The sequence below is a fragment of the Rhinoraja longicauda genome, chromosome 8, assembly GCF_053455715.1.
Source record: "Rhinoraja longicauda isolate Sanriku21f chromosome 8, sRhiLon1.1, whole genome shotgun sequence".
In the NCBI taxonomy this organism is placed as follows: Eukaryota; Metazoa; Chordata; class Chondrichthyes; order Rajiformes; family Arhynchobatidae; genus Rhinoraja; species Rhinoraja longicauda.
In genome coordinates, this window is record NC_135960.1 from 48,404,632 (window position 1) to 48,427,069 (window position 22,438).

Sequence of the window (22,438 nt, forward strand, 5' to 3'; positions counted from 1 at the left end):
CCATGTCCATCTTTTAACTTCTGAATTTACCAAAGAATAACTTTAAATTTATTTGAAAATTTTAATTATTAAATTTAGTTCAGTAAAATGTGTGTTCCATTCCCTGTATACATACCTGCAATACTTGGCACCTTGCTTTAAAACAACGGATTCAAAATTAAAGGTGTCAAAATAAAATGGCAACATACGGCTGGTGTTTGACTGGATCTTTCTAGCTGTGGCCAGCGGTTTGATTTAACTTCCAAGTTAGGCTGAGCAGGTCAAACATTCCCAGTCAAACGTGATGAATTGGAACTGATCAGCCATAATGTGAGACTGACCTATCCTTTCACTCAGCTGCTGTGAACCCCAGCTCTAAGGAGATCCCTAATGTTGCCATAATTCTCCAACTTGCCAGGCTTGCCACAGGATCCAAAATCCCATTTATGTTCAGAGGGACTTTAAAGTCTTTTTAATGTTATTTTCCTGAATGTTTTAAGTTTGTTTTTAGATCATTTAAGTTTTAATTATTCGCATCAATACAATGATGTGGCTCAGCGGTATAATTGCTGCCTTACAGCGCCGGAGACCCTGGGTTCATTCCTGACTATGGGTGCTCTCTGTACAGTTTGTACGTTCTCCCTATGACCACGTGGGTTTTCTCCAGATGCTCCTGTTTCCTCCCACATTCCAAAGACGTACATGTTTTGGGGCTAATTGGCTGGTAAAATTGTCCCTAGAATGCTGCTAGTGTACAGGGTGATCGCTGGTCATCGTGGGCTGAAGGGCCTGTTTCAGCACTGTATCTCTCAAGTAAACTGGCAAAGCCCCATCCTCAGCTTTGCCTGCTATCAATGTCTGTCAAAGCTGTTCTAGGGACAGATGGCTTCACTGTGGTATCCGGGACTCTGTCACCATCGATACCATTCTGCAGATCTTCAGAATATCTGGGGCCAGGATAGGCTTCATATATGGTCACGGTAAATTAAAGGTGTGGGAGACTGTGGCAGCAATTTGAGGTCGGAAAACCAGTACGTTTACTCAGTTTTAATTTGCTGTAAGTTAAAATTGATATACACCTTAAAAATTACAGACTTAATGGGAGACAACTTTTGAGAGCATTTTTAAAATTGCCTGCAAAGATAATGCTCTGCAGATAGTCACAAAATGCTGGAGTAGGCAGCATTTCGGGACAAGACCCTTCAGACAGAAGCAGGGTCTCGACCCCAAACGTCACCCATTCCTTCTTGCCAGAGATGCTGCCTGTCCCGCTGAGTTACTCCAGCATTTTGTGTCTATCTTCAGTGTAAATCAGCATCTGCAGTTCCTTCTCTCACATAATGCTCGGCATTAATGTTTTGATTGCTGATGAGATCCTGACTTACTGTGCTTGCTGTCTGTAGGCAAACTGGGAAACCTCTGACAGTGAGCTAAGTGAAGGGGAGCTGGAGAAACGAAGGCGGACTCTCCTGCAACAACTCGACGACGACCAATAATTGAATACGTCCATGTTTGAATCATTCAAGTCAAAGATTGGGTGAGGGCAGTCTCTTAACACTCGAGGATTAAATGTAATTCCCAAAGCTTTGACACGTTGTAATTTTTACAGGGGATATGATGATTTGTGAAACCAATATAGATCCCTCAAACTCTCTTTCAATATGTGAGCAACAGTGTTTCCTTATTATGTAGATAAATCCTTCTGATTCCAAGATCTGTCAGCTTACGTTTGGGTAAATATCATGCTACAGTACTCAATACTCATCATGGGTCTTTAAAGCTAACCCATGGTTTCTTGAAAGAGCACCTGTATCTTAATTAACGCGTAGAAGCTGAGAAGTCACTTCTGCCGTGTTTCTCTATCCAACAGCCTAAGCTTCAGATGCCAGGAACCGTGAGCAGTTCATGTCTGCTTTTGGAAAGTTGAAGATAAGACGATGCTCAGTTTGCCCTGAAATTGTTCTGCTTGCTTCACTTTCAAACACAGGGAAGTAGCCAATAACAATGGAATTTTGTGGTTTTGTTTAAATTTTCTTTTGGCGTTGTACATTATGATAGTAACAAGAATCCTAGGTAATCAATAAGGACATAGTTGAACTAGTCGTGGCTTGGAACACAGCATGACTTTCCCAATGTTCGACGTGTGAGCTACATGCTATTTCTGACACAAGTAGTTTTTTTGCAACAAAGCTAGCTGTGTTGAGACCTGGGATGTTTGAGTTCCCCTTTAAAATGTCTGGCCAAGATACATAACTGAATATATTAAACTGTAAAGAACATTAGATAGGTGTGCCATTAAACCGTAGCAAGATTTTCATTTTGCTATAAGTAATCCAAAACTGGATTTATTCTGGACTTCTTGGTAGCTTCAATTCCTCTTTTAGTGTAGTTAATTTTGTATTTTCAAGGACATTTTTATTCTAATTTGCCTTTTGGACAAGACGGTGAGATAAAACATTTTTGGAGCATGATGCAGGAAAAATGTTTGTACGTGTAGCAGAGTTCATTTCCCTAAACAGTCAGGCAAATTTTATTGAAGTTGTTCTAAAATTTAATTTTCCAAGGCATGAAATGCAGCAGAGGGTTTATTTTCCATCTCTGTATATACTTGTGTCTGAAATACTTAAGTGTTGCTCAGAAAGGGAGCAGACTATTTTTGTATGTTTTATCACAGAAACATTAAAATTTGTTTTCTGCTGAAAATATCTATTCTGAATTATTGTTTGCGTAACAAATATCTTGTGCTGTGAAACCAGACACACAACACAGGGTAAATAAGACCACATGTGCAGGTGTGCACACGCAGTTGCAAATCTACCACTTTGTCCCACATCTAAAATGTGTGGTCATGGCACTTCACTTACACAAGCAGTCTTGTACCATAAGAAAAGGTGTGTAAGTGAGAAGAAATAGAGCTATATCCTCAGTGGGACTATTTTAGTATTTTCAGAAATGAACCATCAAAATTTACTGTAGCTTTGGCAACCATATTTTACACTAGATTGATGAATGGAGATCATTCTTACTGTCTTGCACTGTTCTAACTTTTGGTAATGAATTAAAATAGAATTAGGCTAAATCTGACACGACTTAAGCAGCCAACTAACAGACCTGATAGATTAGAGAGATACAACATGGAAATAACTGTCCACATTGATTACCAATCCATTCTCAGTGATCATGATTGGAGACATGGTGCAAGTACAAGCCTGTGTTCACCTATTACGTGCCATGCTTTGTCGTCCCCCTCCCCTTCCAACTTTCTTCTCTCCTCCCCCCACCTTTACAATCAGCCTGACAAAGGTTCCCAACCTGAAACGTTACCTATCCATGTTCTCCAGGGATGCTGCCTGACCCGCTGCTACTCCAGTACTGTGTCTCCTTTGGTAAACCTGCATCTGCTGTTCCTTGTTTCTACAGGTACAAGCCAACCTGCTTCCCTCCTAATTTAATAGGATTATCCCACCTCTTAGTTTTTGTCTGGAAATGTGCTGGACGATTGACCATTTTCGTGTAGTAGTGAAAAGAAGTTTATTTGACCAAATGCCATTAACAAAACTTGTTTCTATTTTTTTAATATATAAAACAATTCTATTTTGCCAACAAGCGGGAAACTTAAAGACGTGAGCAGAACATGCCAACATTCCAGTCTTTGATCCAGAAGAATTTTTCTAATCAAATCTGCGGATTAAAATTTAGGTGCTGAGCACTTACTTAGAATTTGTGGTCAGTTGACCTATACTAAAATCTGTACTTGCTTATTCACGGACTCAATCTTGGCATGTTCTATGCAGCATATACACACCATGTAGAATTGATATAAAGCAGGTGATTTTAAAACTAAGTTTACAGTGAAATTTTAAGCAGAAGTTAATCTGGTAATGATTAGCCAAAACGTGGTCACTGTCATTTCAGTTAAATATAAAAACAGAACTATAAGTTAAAATAACATTCAAATTGTATAGGACAGCTGTCGCAATATTTTTTTAAACAATATGTACAATATTACCCAGAGGCTATAGTGAATCAAAGAACTGTAAAAAACCATAAAAATGCACTGATTTCTTAGCAAAATATCTGTACATTTAGAATAGCATTATCTAAATATAACTACACTGTTCAAAACAAAAAATAATGCCAGTCACAAGTGGGTCACATGAGCCAAATGCATACAGGAAGGAGTTCAGTGGTTAAATACTATACAATAAACTTTACAATCAACATGGCGAGGACAATGCAACCAAGGAGATTAAAATAAAGCCAAATGGCACATTTTCTGAAGTACATGAATTCATTTCAGTTGTTGAAAATTGTTAATATACAGTTTTACACCTTTTTGTCCAGTAACAAATTTCTACTTTTGGTCCTCATGCTTAATACTGTTTAGTTAGGGGGTTAATATCTCACTCGTATCTACAGGTTTTTCCCAACCATCCATACTCTGTATGTAAATAACATTTTTTATTCGTCGTGGCACTGCACCCAAGGAACTGAAGCGCCATTTCTTTTGACACTGCTGGAAAACAAGTATTGCATTTGTCTATTGCAGCCAGTTTTGGTCCAGAATTGCTTCTCTGTTTAAATCATCAAATTACACAGCTGTTTCAGTGCCTGAGACAGAGCCGATAAAAACAACAAATCTTGTGCAACACAAGTACAGCGTGCAGTTTTCAAATGATCTCTAACTTTCATTGCCATGGTAGTTTATGGCAACCTATTCCACATGCATTATTCTTCATCTCCACCAAACAAGCATTGCTATTTTTTTTTCCTGGTTTCAAAGATATTACATTTCATGTCAAAATTAAAACAGTTTAGAATTCACATATTTAGTTTGCAACCTTATTAAAATTAATGAAATATTTGTAAAACCTACCAGTTGTTAAATTAACAACCGTAGTGACACTGTGCTGTTAAGCTTGAGAGGAAATTATATATTGAGGCACTTGTTAATTTGGACTGGATAGCCCACCGTTTGCCTGCGATTCGTCCTCTTGTCCTAACTTTCCAGTTTCCCACAGCATGCCCCTCTAGTGGATAAGTGGTAACTAACAAAGGCCACGCGGACATCGTAACTTGAGACACACTCATACTCTCAACACTTTCCTTCGCCATCACAACACCAGTTCAGCGCTGTTCGCTGAGCGTAAACTCTGTTCGTCGAAGCGTCTTCTCACACTCCTCCTCACCGCATCTGCACGCCTGTACGGTTGGTTCCTAAGATCTGTGCGGAAATACAGCTCAAATCAAGACATGTATCAGGAGCAATAAATGTTTAAAAGCTGTTTGTTTCATTGTGAATGAGAAGACAATCTAGCAAAGCAGCTTGTGTTTAGTGATCCATCTCAAACTATTTAGGGACATAACTATATCAAAAATACTAATTACTTTAGAATTTATTATCCTCCATTATTGTTATGTTTGGCAAGACCATTTTTCCAAATTTTCTTCTCAAAGTTCTTTAAGATTAAACTAGATGATTTCAATTTTTAAAAAAGGAAAATTAAACGGATGGCAATATGTAATACCTGATTTCCGTTACACTCAACAATTCACTTCATGGTACAAGCGACCCCTGCATTAGAGCTGTTTGGGGTACTGAAATTCAGTTTTACAGTATCCACAAATCACTCAAATTTGAGATATGGAATTAAATTTGCTCTCGGAATTTGTGTGGAAAAATAATAGGCAAAATGTTTTATTTTTGCCACTCACATTTCTTGTGGCAGGTGTTAATCCCACAGCATCGCATTACAGAAAATCGTGATGTGAACTGTATTTAGGAATGTAACTACACCCCCCCCCTCTCCCCTCAAACCAAATGTAGGGGTTGCCTGTATTGCATCTCTCCTTCAAATGTTTAGTTAGTTTATTGTCACATGTACCGGGGTACAGCGAAAAGCTTTTTCTGTACTCTGCTATTCAGCCACTAATTTTTTTTAAACTTTGAGTCATGCAGCCTGGGAACAGGCACTTCGGCCCAAGATGCCCACTGCAAAATCCAGGGCAATTGCCCCTCATGTGGCCGGGCTTCAATAACACTCCATGACATATTTTTGTTGATTTGCTCCTTGATAACACATTTTATAGCACCTGACGGATGAAGTGGAACTATCCAGTAAGTGCTGTTTAACCCAAAGTTCAGAGATTTATGGTTTCACTCCCTCACTGAACATAGGCTGCAAGAACTTTTGATGCAATTTGATATTGCATTGGAATTCTGACCAATCATATAGTTTATGGTCAATTAATCGTAGTCAATTAAATTGTGGACACGAGGAGTTGTAAATTACCAACATACGTTTGAAAATTGGGTAAATGCATGTAGTGAATGTTGTTTCCAATTCCCCAATGTGTTAACAAATAAAGGCCAGGGAGAGATTATGAAGTGAATTGTGAAAAGGGGATGTGAAAATGACAAAATGAGCCATTGTTGGCAATGAAGCAATTGTGTTGGATGGACACAAATGGAGCCATGCAAGGGGAGTTTTTCAGAGTTGACTAATACAGAAGAATGTACCGACCTCTTCAGGACTTAAGTCAGCATGACAATATTCCCACTGTATTAACCTACTTTGTCCATTTCCACCCAGGATTCCAATGTACATTTAAGGCTATATGACCAGTCTTGCTCAGATTAGCTTAAATGTATATTGTTTCAGGCCATACCCCATTTTCAAGATCCTCTCAATAATGATTATACACACATGCATAGCAGCATCAAGAATAGTAAAGTTAATCAAAGGGCACATTGTTGAAGTAACTCATCGGGTCATGTAGCATCTCTGGAGAACATGGATGGGTGACTTTCGGGTTCAAGATCCCTCAGACTGATTATGGGAGAGGGAAGGAAAGCTGGAAGAGGAGATGCAGGACAAAGTCTGGCAGGTAAAAGGCTGATAAAATTGGAGTGTCTTTTGATAGGCAGATGGTTAGACAAAGGCCAGAGATGAATAGAAGATGCGAGACAAAAGCATTGAAGAGTTGCAAATTGTGAAGCTGGAGGAAAGGGAGGGTAGAAATATATGCTAGTTGCAGATAGGCCACAGGGGAGGAGGAGGAGGAGGAGCGAGGGTTATGCAGTTACCTAAAATTGGAGAATTCAATATTCATACAGTTGGGTTGTAATCTCCCCAATCTACCCTTGCTCCTACTATTTTTCTAAAGTTAATCAATGGTCTTTGCTGAAATTCGCCAGCAATGGAAGAAGATATTCGAGTAGTTTTACCCAAGAAGCAGTAGCTTATGAGAAAGGCTGTTTTGAAATTTCTAAAGATCAGAGGTTGGTGGTGATTCCGGCATTGAATATCAGTGAACACAGTCCAAAACCTAACCAACCTGGTACCAGTACCCAGAACAGGTGTAACATGATCTGGCAGGGATTTTCTGAAAGAAAAACTATGCTTGACAAATCTAATGCAGTTGGTTGACAATGTGATTGGCAAGGTAGATAAAGGAGAACCAATGGCTCAATTTTTGAAGGGCTTTGAAAATGACCCCCAACTCCAAGTTGGTTTGTGATGATTTACAAGGTGATACACTAGTATCGAGAGAGATTTGATTAAACAATGAGGAATAAGTGGACCATCAGATCACTGGTTAAAAAAGCTGGATAAATGAACCAGAAGGGCGCAGCGATAGAGTTGCTGCCTTCCAGCGCCAGGGACCCAGGCTCGATCCTAACTACGGGTGCTGTCTGTATGGAGTTTGTACGTTCTCCCCGTGACCTGTGTGGGTTTTCTCTGGGATCTCTGTTTTCCTCCCACACTCCAAAGCCTTACTGGTTTGTAGGTTAATTGCCTTGGTATAATTGTAAATTGTCCCTGGTGTTTAGGATAGTGTTGGTGTGCAGGGATAGCTGGTTGGGGCGGACTCAGTGGGCCGAAGGGCCTGTTTCCGCGCTGTATCTCAAACTAAACTAAACTATACATTCAAGTTTCTTAACTATTACAGAATTAAATGGATTAGGGGCCAAGAATGGTTCATTATCACTAGTGCTAAAAACATGCCCTGGTAGTTGGCAGAATATATTTTAGTCACAAATACAATTTTGTGGAAGATTGGACAATGTACTTGCTCTGGCTTGAGAGACTAGAATTTGGATTCAGAGTCCTAAATGAAGAACCTCTTAACCCGAGGTGGACATCACGAGAAAACCCTTCATTCAAACAGTATTGAATGTACCCTTGAATACTGTGGAGGTTCAGGGATTATTCGGGGGCAGAGTGCTAGATGGGGGAAAAGGGATAATCACATGGAAACATGAAAACCAGCTTGTGAATGGTTGAGCATGTTTGATGAGCACGTACTTACGCTTTGATTTCTTGCATTATTCTAATCATAAATCAAGCAATTTTAAAAAGTAAATTTTGTGTTTCCAAAACATCCTTCAGGTGATCAAACTGTGTTGGAATCATGGCCTACACTGTTTCTCCTGCCCATCTGCTGCAGCTTCAGAACAAGACCCATCAAATTAATCCTCTCCCCCTTCATCCGCAAAAATAAAACAACCCATTTTTGGGTGGACTGGACTTTATAGACAATTACAGAAGGTGTGCAGGAGAATCCTGACAGAGTTGACTCTAAAGTGATTGCAATCCATTTAAAATTACTGGAAAACAGAAAAGAATTAGTATTATAAAATCAGCTTTCCCCTGTAATACAAATCGATAAAGCTTGCATTTTTGGCTTTATCATATGCACATTATAAATGTGTCTGTCAACTTTTAGCTGTAGCAAGAAAAAGCAATGCTTGCCAGCTCTGTGCGTCTTCCACCGCTGTGCAAGAAACAATCCTTACCCTCGAGGGACAATTTGGAAATTTAGTGATATTATTCTTCTTTAGAGCTAAATAGAAAAAACACAAAGGATGGTTAAATTTTGGAGAGAAAAGGGGAATAAATAATTCTTATCTGTGTTCCAGATTTACAGTGTAGGTTAGACACTGTAGCAGAGTAGGCACGGAAAGAGAAGTTAGAACAGGTTTGACAGTTGTTGCGGACATAACGGAAGCACAGTAAAGAAGGCAGAGTCCGAGTTCACAATTCAGATCATTGAAACAAATTCACAAGCTGCTTTGAAGACTGACTTCAGGAAGACAAGACAACACAGCCCTATGCAACAGAGTTAAACAAATCATAATTTTCAAATTAAATATCGAGCTTCATTAATTGATCAAAGAGTGCCAGCAAGATGAGATTTTTTGTTTAAATGACAGGGTGGGTTATGAATTGAAATGCACATGCTCTGTGTTAGATGAAAGTGTTTAGTGATCAAAAAAGCATGCGATCCTCGGCCTGTGGTACTTCTATGCGAGCAAATAAATGACTCATTTTGTTCATTGAACACACACATGCAAGTCGGAGAATTATGGCAAATCCTGGGAAATCCAACATCACAGCACCTGCAAATATTAAGTGACTCATAATAGCCATGCATGCAAACTTGCAAAGAAAGAAAGGAAAATAGAAGCACTTTCAAATTCATGTGTTAGTTTGACTGCAAAACCAAAGGACGTGGGTGCTAATTTCATGCAAGGTAACTTACACCATTACAATTCACAGCACCAAACTTTTCAATAACAGAGTAAGTTATAGTAAGAGTGAATAACACAAGCATTGTATAGCAATGGAATAATGTATAAAAAAAACAACAGCCAAAATATCAATACCACACCAATGCAATTGAAACAGCCAAGATGCACAATTAAGTGCTCGGTAACTTTAAAACATGCAACTGCCATGGAAAAAATGAGCAGGAATGTTCCCCAAAATACAGCAAAAACATTTCATGTAATGAAAAGTAGGATTAGGTAGTTTATTTTCAAAAGAAAAATCAACCTTCGAGAGCTTCAGTTGTTAAAATGTGTTATTTAATAATGAGAATCTTCAGAGTAAGACGATTCACAGAAGAACCGAGAACCTCGTTTGGCTGTTCGGGCAGTAAAGGGCACGGTCTTCAACACTGCATGGAAGATAACAGCCAACCAAGACAAAGCAAACAAGCAAATGAGCTAATGTGCTAGTAAATGTTAGTCAATAACTACAATCAAGGCTCAGTTACTCAGATTTTAAAAAAACATTATGTATTGTTAAAAGCTTTGAAAAATGTCAATCGCAGTTGTCTAAATATTAATGTTACCAAATTATTTTCCAGCACTCATTTAAAAGGGTTAAATCATAATGCATTCATTACACTATCATTAGCTTTTATTAAAAATGAGAAGCCAAAGAGCTTGCAACAACAGAAATCTCACAGTGTTAGTGTGAGACATTAATTGCATTAAGGAACACACTGAATCTTTAGCACGCTGGAGGTAATTTTCATTTTCAGCAATGGAAACAAACAGCCAATGTTAGATAGCTCAATTTGTTATATAGCTCAATTTTCCTTTCCAATAACTTCAATATCACTAGGGGCATATGGACATCTCTATTCCACTGCCAAAAGTTAAAACAGGCCATTGCATTTAATGCAATTTAGAATGAATATCTCAATTACAATGTTAATTTATTGCACATTTCCTTGTAAATTGAAAGGCTAACTTTTCAGGCAGGGCATGAGGAAGTTTATTACACATAGCCTTCATTTGCAAACATTGTACCTAACTTTAAACATAGATTTGTGATTCAACTTTGGGTGATGTTCTGCTCAATCAATTCTGAATATAGCCAACAATTAGAGAAAAAGGAGTTTCAGGCAAACATTAAAAGGCCAAATAAAAACTCTAGACACAAACTTCTAACGGAAGATGAATAAATAATGGTTTGAGTTGATTCTTTATTCCTTTGAATTCCTAACCTGGTAGTATCACTGATGTTGGAATGACTACTGAAGAGTTGGCGCAGGGATTCTCCACTTAGCTTGCATCTACGAGCTTGAAGCAACACTGACAAAAGCTATTTATCTGATGTTGAGTGCAAGTAGTCTTCTCCATCAACCAGTCCACCGATGTCCTCTTGTGCACTCAAAACAACTTCCCTCAACACAGAACTATATAGCACAAGAACAGGCCACAAGGTCTGTGCTGAATATGACGGCAAATTAAACTAATCCCTTCTGCCTGCATCTGATCCATCTTGCTTCATTATGTGCCTATCTCAAGCCTCTTAAACACCACTTTCGTACCGACATCCACCACCACCCTTGGCAGCATGTTCCAGGCACCCACCACTATGTAAAAATCTGGCCCTCCACATCAGCTTTAAAATTTGCCCCTCTCACCTTAAAAGCTGTGTCGCCTTTGACATTTTCACCCTATGGAAAAGGTTCTGACTGTCTACTCTATCTTAACCCTATCTCTGCCTCTCACCTTTTTATATACTTCTATCGGTTCTCTCCTCAACCTCGAAGAAAACATTCCATCTTTGTCCAATCTCTACTTAAAGCTAATACCCTCCAATCCAAGCGGCATTGTGGTAAACCGTTTCTGCATCCTCTCCAAAGCTTCCATACCTTTCCTGTAATGGGCAAGCAGAACTGCACACTATAACCACCATTTTATATAATTGAATCGTGCCTTCCTGACTCTTCTACTCAACATCCAGAAGAATGAAGGCAAGTATACCATACACTTTTTTTTACCACTCTAAGGCTAAAGTGTTACTCTTATAATTCCCTTGTGTTGCTACTTTCAGGGAGCTAAGGACTTGGATCCCAAGATCCTTCTGTACTTCAATGCTGTTGAACTGTATACTTTCCCCTTATATTCAACCTTGCTAGGTGCAATCCCTTATACTTGCTTGGATTAAACTCCATCTGCCATTTCTCCGCCTGTGTCTGTAATTGATCTATATCCTGCTGTATTCTCAGCCAGCCTTCTTCAGTGAGTGGATCCCCACTGATTTTTGTGATGTTTGCAAACTAACTAACCAACCCATCTACATTTATGTCCTTCATATATATATATCCAAAATAACAAAGGTCCCAGCACAGATCCCTGCAGAACTCCACTGGTCATTAGACCTCTAGCCAGAATAAAATCCTTCCACTCCAATCCTCTGCCTTCTATGAGTGAGCCATAAATATAAACTAACAAGTCACTGCATCTGAATCCCATGCATCTGAATCTCCTGGATCAGCCGACCACAATGGACCTTGTCCAATAGCTTACTAAAGTCCCCATAAACAACATCTGCTGCCTATGGTTATCAAGTCATCTTCATCCAATCCTCAAAAAACTCCAACCAAGTTTGCAAGACATGACCTGCCATGGACAAAGCCATGCTGATTTCCTAATTAACCCATTCTGTTCCAAATTCTAACTCAGAATCCTCTCCAACAGCTTCCCTGCCACCGATGTGAAGCTCACCGGCCTGTAATTCCCTGGATTATCCTTCCTTCATAAGGAATAGGGGTAGAATTAGGCCATTCGACCTATCAAATCTACTCCACCATGTAATCATGGCTGATCTATCTCTCCCTCCTAACCCCGTTCTCTGCCTTCTCCCCATAACCTCTGACACTCTGACTTGGCCTCCACAGCCTTCTGTGGGAAAGAATTCCACAGATTCACCACCCTCTGACCAAAGAAATTTCTCCTCATCATCTTCCTAAAAGAACATCCTTTTAAAAGGACCTCTAGTCCTAGCCTCTCCCACTAGTGAAACCATCCTCATGTTTCACTCTGTGGCCCAGTGGCAATATGCCCTCTGTCATCTGGACTAAGTCATGAAATGTCACCAGCCTGAACATCTTGCCCTCCAAAGTGAAACAGGATCTAAAAATATTAATGTGAACAAGAGGTGAGAGAGGGTAGTGACAACATTCATTGAGTGCCCTTCATTGAAATAATCCTGATAACTGGGACGTTGGTCTTTATCTGTTAATCTGTGTATCTGGGCTGTGTGACTTGCATGGAAGGACTAGGCTGGACAAGGGTTCAGAAACACAGGTCTCATCCTCCATGGCTGGTATGCCGATCCTTACCTGTAATGATGTCCTCAATCGCACCATCCTTTCCTTCATAGACCTGTCTGTGTTCTCTGACTTGTTTCCTTCTCAGTTCTGCAATTAACTCCTGCTGTTGTCTCTTGGTTTTATGTGAAGGGGACTAAAATGCAACAGAACACAAATTCAGAATTTGTTGAGAGCTGTTTTTTTTCTTTGCCCACGTATCATGTAACTACAAGTTGAAAAGAAGGAACTGCAGATGCTGGTTTACAAAAAAGAGACAAAGCGCTAGGAGTAACTTGGCGGATCAGACAACATCTCTGAAGAACATGGATAGGTGGCATTTTGGGTTGCAACCCTTCTTCGGATTGATTGTGTGGGGGGAGGTAGAAAACTGGAAGATGGGGCAGAACAAAGACTGGCAAGTGATAGGTGGATACAGGTGAGGGGGGAATTCAGATAGGCAGATGTTTAGAAACTTTCAACTCAATGAATAATTTTTGAAAAATTCAATGTTTCAAAATTTTGGATTTTTTCATATCAAAATATATTGTTTGAAAATAATAAATAATAGCTAGTCTTTGGTAGAGCTTGGCTTGAACTATAGAATAAAATAAAAGTAGGGCCTGAGCATAGGCAGGTGAAGGGTGGCATGATGGCACAGCAGTAGAGTTGCGGCCTTATAGCGCCAGAGACCATGGTTCAATCCGGACTACGGATGCTGTCAGTACAGAGTTTGTACGTTCTCCATGTGACTGCGTGGGTTTTTCCTGGTGCTCCAGTCTCCTTTCATCTCCAAATGCGTAAAGGTTTGTCAGTTAATTGGCTTCTGTTAATTGTAAATTGTCCCTCGTGTGTAGAATAGTGCTAGTGTATGGGGTGATCGCTGATCAGCGTGGACTCGGTGGGCCTAAATGAGCAAGAAAGAATCTGCTGGAGGTACTGAGCGATTCCAGCAGCAACTGTGAGGGAAAGGAATCGTTGAACTTTCAGGTTCGCAGGTTAATTGGCCTCTGTAAATTATCTCTCGTGTGTAGGTAGTGGATGAGAAAGTGGGATAACACAGAGCAAGTGTGAAAGGATGATCGCTGGTTGCCCTTGTCTGGGTGGACCAAAGGGCCTGTTTCCATGCTGTATCTCTAAATTAAACATCGTCGATTAATATCATCGTACCTTTTCATCCCATTGCTCCAACAGAGCTTCTTGCTCCAGGATTTTATTCAACAGTGCTTCTTCCTGTTTCTTCCGTGACTCATTGTCCTGGCCTGCTTGCTGTTGAAGAACATACATGGTTTGACACATTGCCTCTCTCCTTTCCCCTTACTATATCCCATTGTCCATTTCAGCTTCAGCTAAGGATTACAACCGAATTAGTTTTGATTACAATTGATTAGTACGAGTGTCAGGGGTCATGGGGAGAAGGCAGGAGAATGGGGTTAGGAGGGAGAGATAGATTCAGCCATAATTGAATGGCGGAGTAGACTAGATGGGCCAAATGGCCTAATTCTGCTCTTATCACTAATGACCTTATCACAAAATACATCAAGTTATGTATAGGTTTATTACTGTCACGTGTACTGATGGACAGTGAATAACTGTTTTATGTGCTATTCAATCAGATCAGATAATACTGTTTCCAGATACAATCAAGCCAAACTCAAGTGCAATAGGTAAAGCATGGGGAAAGATAGAGAGTGTAGAATTTAAACAAAAGGATAGGCACATGGATATGCAGGGAATGGAGGGATACGTATTATACTTAGGCAGACATGGATTGGTCTTGGCATCATGTTCGGCACAGACATTGTGGGCTGAAGGGCCTGTTCCTATACTGTGCTGTTTCAATAGACAATAGGTGCAGGAGTAGGCCATTTGGCTCTTCGAGCCAGCACCACCATTCAATGTGATCATGACTGATCGTTCACAATTGGTACCCCGTTCCTGCCTTCTCCCCATACCCCTTACTCCGCTATCATTAAGAGCTCTATCTAGCTCTCTCTTCAAAGCATCCAGAGAATTGGCCTCCACTGCCTTTTGTGGCAGAGAATTCCACAGATTTACAACTCTCTGACTGAAAACGTTTTTCCTCATCTCCGTTCTAAATGGCCTACCCCTTATACTTAAACTGTGGCCCCTGGTTCTGGACTCACCCAACATTGGGAACATGTTTCCTGCCATGTGTCCAACCCCTTAATAATCTTATATGTTTCAATCAGATCCCCTCTCATCCTTCTAAGTTCCAGTGTATACAAACCTAGTCGCTCCAGTCTTTCAACATACGACAGTCCCGCCATTCCGGGAATTAACCTAGTCAACCTATGGTGCACGCCCTCAATAGCAAGAATGTCCTTCCTCAAATTTGGAGACCAAAACTGCACACAGTACTCCAGGTGCGTTCTCACTAGGGCCCTGTACAACTGCAGAAGGACCTCTTTGCTCCTATACTCAACTCTTCTTGTTATAAAGGCCAATATGCCATTAGCTTTCTTCACTGCCTGCTGTACCTGCATGCTAACTTTAATTGACTGATGAACAAGGACACCCAGATCTCTTTGTACATCCCCATTTCCTAACTTGACACCATTCAGATAATAATCTGCCTTCCTGTTCTTACCACCAAAGTGGATAACCTCACATTTATCCACATTGAACTGCATCTGCCATGCATCTGCCCACTCACACAACCTGTCCAAGTCACCCTGCAACCTCATGGCATCCTCCTCACACTTCACACTGCCACCCAGCTTTGTGTCATCCGCAAATTTGCTAATGTTACTTTTAATCCCTTCATCTAAGTCATTAATGTATATTGTAAATAGCTGCGGTCCCAGCACCAAGCCTTGCGGTACCCCACTAGTCACTGACTGCCATTCTGAAACGGACCCGTTAATCCCTACTCTTTGTTTCCTGTCTGCCAACCAATTTTCTATCCATGTCAGTATCCTACCCCCAATACCCTGTGCTCTAATTTTGCCCACTAATCTCCTATGTGGGACCTTATTAAAGGCTTTCTGAAAGTCCAGGTACACTACATCCACCGGCTCTCCCCTGTCCATTTTCCTAGTTACATCCTCAAAAAATTCCAGATTAGTCGCATGATTTCCCCTTTGTAAATCTATGCTGACTCGGAACGATCCTGTTACTGCTATCCAAATGTTCTGCAATTTCTTCTTTTATAATTGACTCCAGCTTTTTCCCCACCTCTGATGTCAGGCTAACTGGTCTATAACTCAGCATGTAACTTAGCAGGACAGGCAGCATCTCTGAAGAGAAGGAGTGGATGACGTTTCAGATCGAGATCGTTCTTGAGACTGAAGAAAGGTCTCGACCCGAAACGTCACCCATTCCTTCTCTCCAGAGATGCTGCCTGTCCCGCTGAGTTACTCCAGCATTTTGTGTCTACCTTCAATTTAAACCAGTTCTTTTGCAGTTCTTTCCTACACGGTACTGTTCAATGTTCTATGTTCTATATGGATAGGAAAGGCACAGACAAAACACAGACAAATGGAACTATCTTAGATGGGGCACCTGAGTTGGGCGAAGGGCCTATTTCCATGCTGAATGACTATAAAAAGTTCTAAGTGTCCCGAAACAGGAAGGGGTTTCACAGTGTAGAGGGGTGAGGGGTGGGCCAGTGAATCTACCAACCAGAAATCTGATACCTTGAAAACCTTTCATTTTTTATCAACAAGAAGAAACGGTTCTTATTATTGTTAGCAATTTTTATTTCGAGAGAACTAGAATATAAAAACAAGGATGCAATGCTGAGGCTTAGTAAGGCACTGATCAGACCACATTTGGAGTAATGCAAGCAATTTTGGGCCCCATAATCTGAGAAAGGATTTGTGAGGGTCCACAGCAGATTTACGAGAATGATCCTAGGAGTGCTGGCTTAGCATATGATGAGCGTTTCACGGCACTGGGCCTGTACTCGCTGGAGTTTAGAAGGATGAGGGGAAACATTATTGAAGCTTACCGAATAGTGAAAGGTCTGGATAGAGTGAATGTAGAGAGGATGTTTCCACTAGTGGGATAGACTAGGATGAGAGGTCATAGCCTCAGAATAAAAGGACGTACCTTGAGATGGCTGTGGAGGCTGTCGATGGATGTTTTTAAGATGAAGAATGACAGATTCTTGATTAGTGAGGGTGTTAGGGGCTATGGGGAGAAGGCAGGAGAATTGGGTTGAGAGGGAAAGATCAGCAATGATTGAATGGCAGAGTAGACGAAGGGCCAAATGACCAATTCTGCTCCTATACATATGAACTTATGAAACTGATAGAAACTGTCAAGGCTACTGGGTCTTGTTAAGGTAAACACATAGATGAAACTTACCCGATATGACTTCACAAATCGTACAATTACAGGGAAGAATACTGATGGGGGGGTTGTTTTTGTATTTTCTCCAAAGTATTTCACCACCTCATCAAAGGCATCCTGAATATCACAATGAGAGAAAAAACATTAAGGCAAAAATAACAAAATTAGAAATTCCATCTAACACAAATTTAAAAAAAAGAATGCTCTCTTAGGTTTTAGTTTAATTTAGAGATACAGTGCGGAAACAGGCCATTCGACCCATTGAGTCTGTGCCGACCAGAGATCACCGCATACACTAGCATTATGCTACACACTTGGGACAATTTACAATTTTTATCGAAGCCAATTAACCTACAAACCAAACTTTGGAGTGTGGGATGAAACCGGAGCACCCGGATAAAACCCCACACAGTCACATGGAGAACGTACAAACTCTGTACAGACAGGACCAGTACACAGGATCAAGTCCAGGTCTCTGGTGCTGTGAGGCAGCAACTCTACCACTGCGCCACTGTCGCCCTGAGGTAGATGGTCGGTCAGGAGTTGCTCTCCAGCTGGTGATAGGATGGTTCAATTGCCTGACAACAGCTGGAAGAAACCCTTTCTGAACCTGGAGGTTGCGTTTTCACAAGATGAGGGTGGTGGGGGGCGCGGTTGCGGGGGTTTGATAATTAAGCTGTTCTTAATGAACACAAACTGACATTATACAAAGAACTTACTTGGCAAAAGCAACAAAGCGGGAAGATTCCTTACCTGTGATATTCGTGCATCATCCTGCAGTTTCTTCAGTTTTCCTTCATTGGCAGTAAGGAATTCTTTCAGCACAATATTGTGCTCATGCATTGTGTACTCTCGCTTCGTCAGGTCCAGTCCCCTTTGTAGCTCCTTCACATCCAGCAGGACGTTTTCAAGAGACACTAAAGCAGAATGTCAAAGTCAGGCTGCATTGTGGCCTCGTGTTTAACATGGAACAGTGCAGTGCAAGAACAGGCCTTTCGGCCCACAATGTCAGTGCCAAACATGATGCCAAGACCAACTTTTATTTACCTGCGTATTATCTATGTCCCTCCATTCTCTACATGTGTATATGCCTATCAAAAAGCCTCTAAATGCTAATGTCCTATCTGCCTCTGCCACCACCCCTGGCAGCTCGTCCCAGGCACTCACCATCCTCTGTGTAAAACATACTTGGCCGGTCGGTACACCTCCTTTACACTTTGCCCCTCACAACTCTTCATCCTTGTGGGGCTCCCACCTGGTTGTTTTTCATCCCTAGCTTTTGTCCAACCGCCTGCCTATCAACATTCTCTCATCTACATTCACCCATGCTCCCCTGCCCCTCCTCTCCTCCAGCTTTCATTCCCACCCCCTTGCAATTAGTTTTGAAGACGGTTAACATATCTATGTTCTTCAGAGATGTTGTCTGACCCAGTGTTTAGTGTCACAAAATGCCGGAGTAACTCAGCAGGTCAGGCAGCATCTAGGAGAGAGGGAATGGGTAACGTTTCGGGTCGAGACCCTTCTTCCATCGTCACCCATTCCCTCTCTCCTAGATGCTGCCTGACCTGCTGAGTTACTCCAGCATTTTGTGATACCTTCGATTTGTACCATCATCTGCAGTTATTTTCCTACAGTGTTTAGTGTCTTTCTGTGTTATAAACCAGCATCTGCAGTTCAGTGTTTTAGAAATATATATTATACACACACACAGCATTATTCCATCACTAATGCGATGCACACTTTACAGGATCTGATTGTTCAGTATGAAGATCCCTCTAGAGAGAACTATCCCATCCATCTGAGGGGTTAACTAGTGTAGATGGGGCATGTTGGCCACCGTGGGCAAGTTGGATGTAGAGCCCGTTTCCATGATGTTTGATTACGACTCAAAAATATTGACATATCCGTTGAAGCTCATTTCTAAGTCTAGTCTAACTTCTGGTCAAAGAGGTTATGCAGCAGAAATGCTCTTTCCACTTTTAACGAGTACTTTAACCTTCTGCTTACATTGCCCTTTGGTTAGAATTCCTCGACAACTCTCCCTCTCTAACAAAGTACAGGCAGGTTATTTATACTGAACTTCTTGTAGAGGTAGATAATTGACCAATTAAGCCAAAGTATTCTGCCTTTGAAAATCATCATGTAAAAACAACAGAACAACCTCCTCGGGAAAATTCTAAATAAAATCTGCTTCATAGATTTTTCTCCAAATTAAATTTAGTCTCTTTCATTTCAAATATTTGCTTGGTTATTCATTAAAAAAAATATCTTTAAAAATCACATTTCTAAAATTAATGAAAACTAAAACAAGCATTAATGGCTTAAACAGCATGCAATAAAACCTTACATCAGAGCGATTTTTTTTGAAGTCTAGAAACATCTGACATGTATGGGATTAATCAATATTTTCCTGTACTCGAAAGATAGAATGCAGGTTTCGACACAATTCCACAAAGAGTAGATCTCTACCTCTGGTACTGCCATCAAAGTGAAGCAATAACCAAGCACTGCATTGGAATCCTTCCCAGAGGGAGGGAAAAAGACAAACGATTTATTCGTGAGTGCCAAGATATCAAGAGTTCAGACTATCTTGTGCATACTACAGTAGCTAGTTTAACACCACTAAAGCTCTCAGTGTCAGTTTATTTTCCAACCTACTCAGCTACATATATCAAAGTGGGCAGCACAGTGGTGCAGTTGGTAGAACGGCCACCTTACACAGCAAGACACCCAGATTTGATCCTGATCTCAAGTGCTGTCTGTGCGGAGTTTGCATGTTCTCCCTGTGACTGCGTGGGTTTCCTCCAGGTGCTCTGGTTTCCTCCCGCATCCCAAAGACGTGCGGGTTGATAGGTTAACTGGCCCTCTGTAAACTGCCCCTGATGTGTAGGAAGCGGATGTGAAAGTGTGATAACAAAGAACTAGTGTGAATCGATGATCGATGTGGACCTGGTGGGCCAAGGGGCCTGTTTCAATGCTATTTCTATGCTATTTCTCTAAATTAAACACAATCAAATTCTGCAGTCAATATTTTATTCTCCAGGTCATACAACGTGGAAAGATGCCCTTCGACCCAACTTACCCACGCCACCCAACTTGCCCCATCTACACTAGTCCCATCTGCCTGCGTTTGGCCCATATCCCTCTAAATCTGTCCTATCCATGCACCTGTCCAAATGTTTCTTGAATTTTGTGATAGTGCCTGCCTCAACTATCTCTTCCAGCAGCTCGCTCCTTACACCTACCATCGTGTGTAAAAAAAGTTGCGTCTCGGGTTCCTATTAAATCTTTCCCCTCTCACCTAGGTTTTGTGTCGCCTATTTTTCATCAAGGTGCATAATAGCTACCTGCTGCTGCCTTTTCCACATAGTGGATTTCATTGTAGAAGAGGGACACATCAGGGTACTTCTCCTTGATAACATTTGCAATGTAATGTAGCAATGTTTGTTTGCGATCTGTCGACTTGGTATCTAAAAGCTACCAAAGAAAAATAAAATAAATTATAATCACATTAACACAAAGTTTAAACATGAATTAATTTTGCACAGCTAAATTTATAAAGCATTTTCATTTATAAGTTGTACATTAACTACCAGTTTTAACATAGATGACTTACCAGATCTAAACTCTGCAGTTTAAATCCGTACACAGCTCCTCGTTTACTACTGTTCATGTAGTTACCAAGCGCTAAAATTATCTACAAAAGATCAACGTTTAATTAGTAACGATTCACAGACTTAGATGAGTTGAAAGGTGGTGATGTACTGCAATGATTCACTCACACTTCTTGCCGTATATCTTTCAGTCCATTAAATTCACTGGATATTCATTTACTGACAATGAAACCCTATTTTAAACCTCGCTAAAAAAACACACAATGTACAGCTCCTGCTCAACATTTATTATCTATCTGCTCTAATTTTTCACAATATACATCAGAAGGAGTTTTCTAAGCTGGAGGAACATTAATTTAAAAGTATTGTAAGGATGGAGTTTTGTGTCCTGTTTCACCGTAAAATTCAACTGCAAGTCAATCCAAATTAAAAATATTTCAACTCTACATTTCTGACTTTTTAAACAGAATTCATTGGCATTATTTACAGAGAAACAACAGAAACGTTGGAAGGATGAGAAAAGGATTGAAGCATTAGGTAGTTAATAAAAAATCTTTCAAGGTTATCTTTGGAAATCTGATCCAATCAAAAATTGTCAAGTCAAGTCAAGTCAATTTTATTTGTATAGCACATTTAAAAACAACCCACGTTGACCAAAGTGCTGTACATTTGATTAGGTTCCAATAGAAAAAAAATGAAAACATACAGTAGCACGCAAACAGTTCACAGCGCCTCCTCAATGAGCCTCAAACGCTAGGGAGTAGAAATATGTTTTGAGCCTGGACTTAAAGGAGTCGATGGAGGGGGCAGTTCTGATGGGGAGAGTCTAGGAGCTGCAACCGCAAAAGCGCGGTCACCCCTGAGTTTAAGCCTAGACCGCGGGATAGTGAATAGCCCCAAGTCGGCCGATCTGAGGGACCTGGAGATAGAGAGGGGGGGTTAGAAGATTTTTGATGTGGGGGGGGAGTGTCCATTTAGGGCTTTATACGTGAATAGGAGGAGCTTGAAGTTGATTCTGTACCGTACAGGGAGCCAGTGGAGAGAGGCCAGAATCGGGGTGATGTGGTCCCTTTTACGGGTACCCGTCAGGAGTCTCGCTGCGGCGTTTTGGACCAGTTGCAGGCGGGACAGGGAAGATTGGCTGATCCCAGTGTATAGGGAGTTGCAGTAGTCTAGGCGGGAGGAAATGAAAGCGTGAATGATTTTTTCTGTGTCGTCGAATTGGAGGAAAGGTTTGATTTTAGCTATGGTTCGAAGTTGGAAGAAGCTGGCTTTTACCACAGCGTTGACTTGCTTATCAAATTTTAATGCAGAGTCAAATATCATGCCGAGGTTTTTGACATGCGGTTTGACTAGGCAGGATAGGCTTCCAAGACTGCCTGTTATCAATTTGATGGAGTCGGGGGGGCCGAATAGGATGACCTCAGACTTGCTCTCATTTAATTGGAGGAAGTTCTGTGCCATCCAACATTTTATGTCCTCAAGGCAGTGTGAGAGGCTGTTTAAATTTGACTGGTTGTTGGGTTTCAGGGGGAGGTAAAGCTGAGTGTCATCGGCATAGCAGTGGAAAGAAATGCCGTGCCTTTGAATGATTTGGCCAAGGGGGAGCATGTATAGAGAGAAGAGAATGGGGC

General features: G+C 40.9%; 2 protein-coding genes across 15 annotated transcripts in view; one reads left to right on the forward strand and one right to left on the reverse strand.

Annotated features, from left to right (window-relative positions):
- prpf40a (PRP40 pre-mRNA processing factor 40 homolog A) overlaps positions 1–2,648 on the forward strand; it is a 49,627-nt gene extending 46,979 nt beyond the window's left edge. For 7 of the 8 annotated variants that reach the window (XM_078403873.1, XM_078403877.1, XM_078403879.1 and 4 more), the window contains one exon: positions 1,383–2,648. In XM_078403873.1, coding sequence (XP_078259999.1) covers positions 1,383–1,475 — 93 coding nt within the window. In that variant the 3' untranslated portion in view covers positions 1,476–2,648. The remainder of the gene's footprint in view (positions 1–1,382) is intronic. The other variant, XM_078403872.1, reaches the window with a different exon arrangement.
- An 868-nt stretch (positions 2,649–3,516) lies between these two features.
- Positions 3,517–22,438, reverse strand: part of fmnl2a (formin-like 2a) — a 207,877-nt gene continuing 188,955 nt past the window's right edge. For 2 of the 7 annotated variants that reach the window (XM_078403887.1, XM_078403883.1), the window contains 8 exons: positions 20,807–20,887; positions 20,538–20,667; positions 17,944–18,107; positions 17,206–17,307; positions 14,044–14,142; positions 12,907–13,030; positions 8,736–8,826; positions 3,517–5,203 (listed from right to left, as the gene is read on the reverse strand). In XM_078403887.1, coding sequence (XP_078260013.1) covers position 5,203; positions 8,736–8,826; positions 12,907–13,030; positions 14,044–14,142; positions 17,206–17,307; positions 17,944–18,107; positions 20,538–20,667; positions 20,807–20,887 — 792 coding nt within the window. In that variant the 3' untranslated portion in view covers positions 3,517–5,202. Of the gene's footprint in view, positions 5,204–8,735; positions 8,827–9,818; positions 9,943–12,906; positions 13,031–14,043; positions 14,143–17,205; positions 17,308–17,943; positions 18,108–20,537; positions 20,668–20,806; positions 20,888–22,438 lie in introns of all 7 variants that reach the window. The other 5 variants (XM_078403886.1, XM_078403882.1, XM_078403884.1 and 2 more) reach the window with 3 other exon arrangements.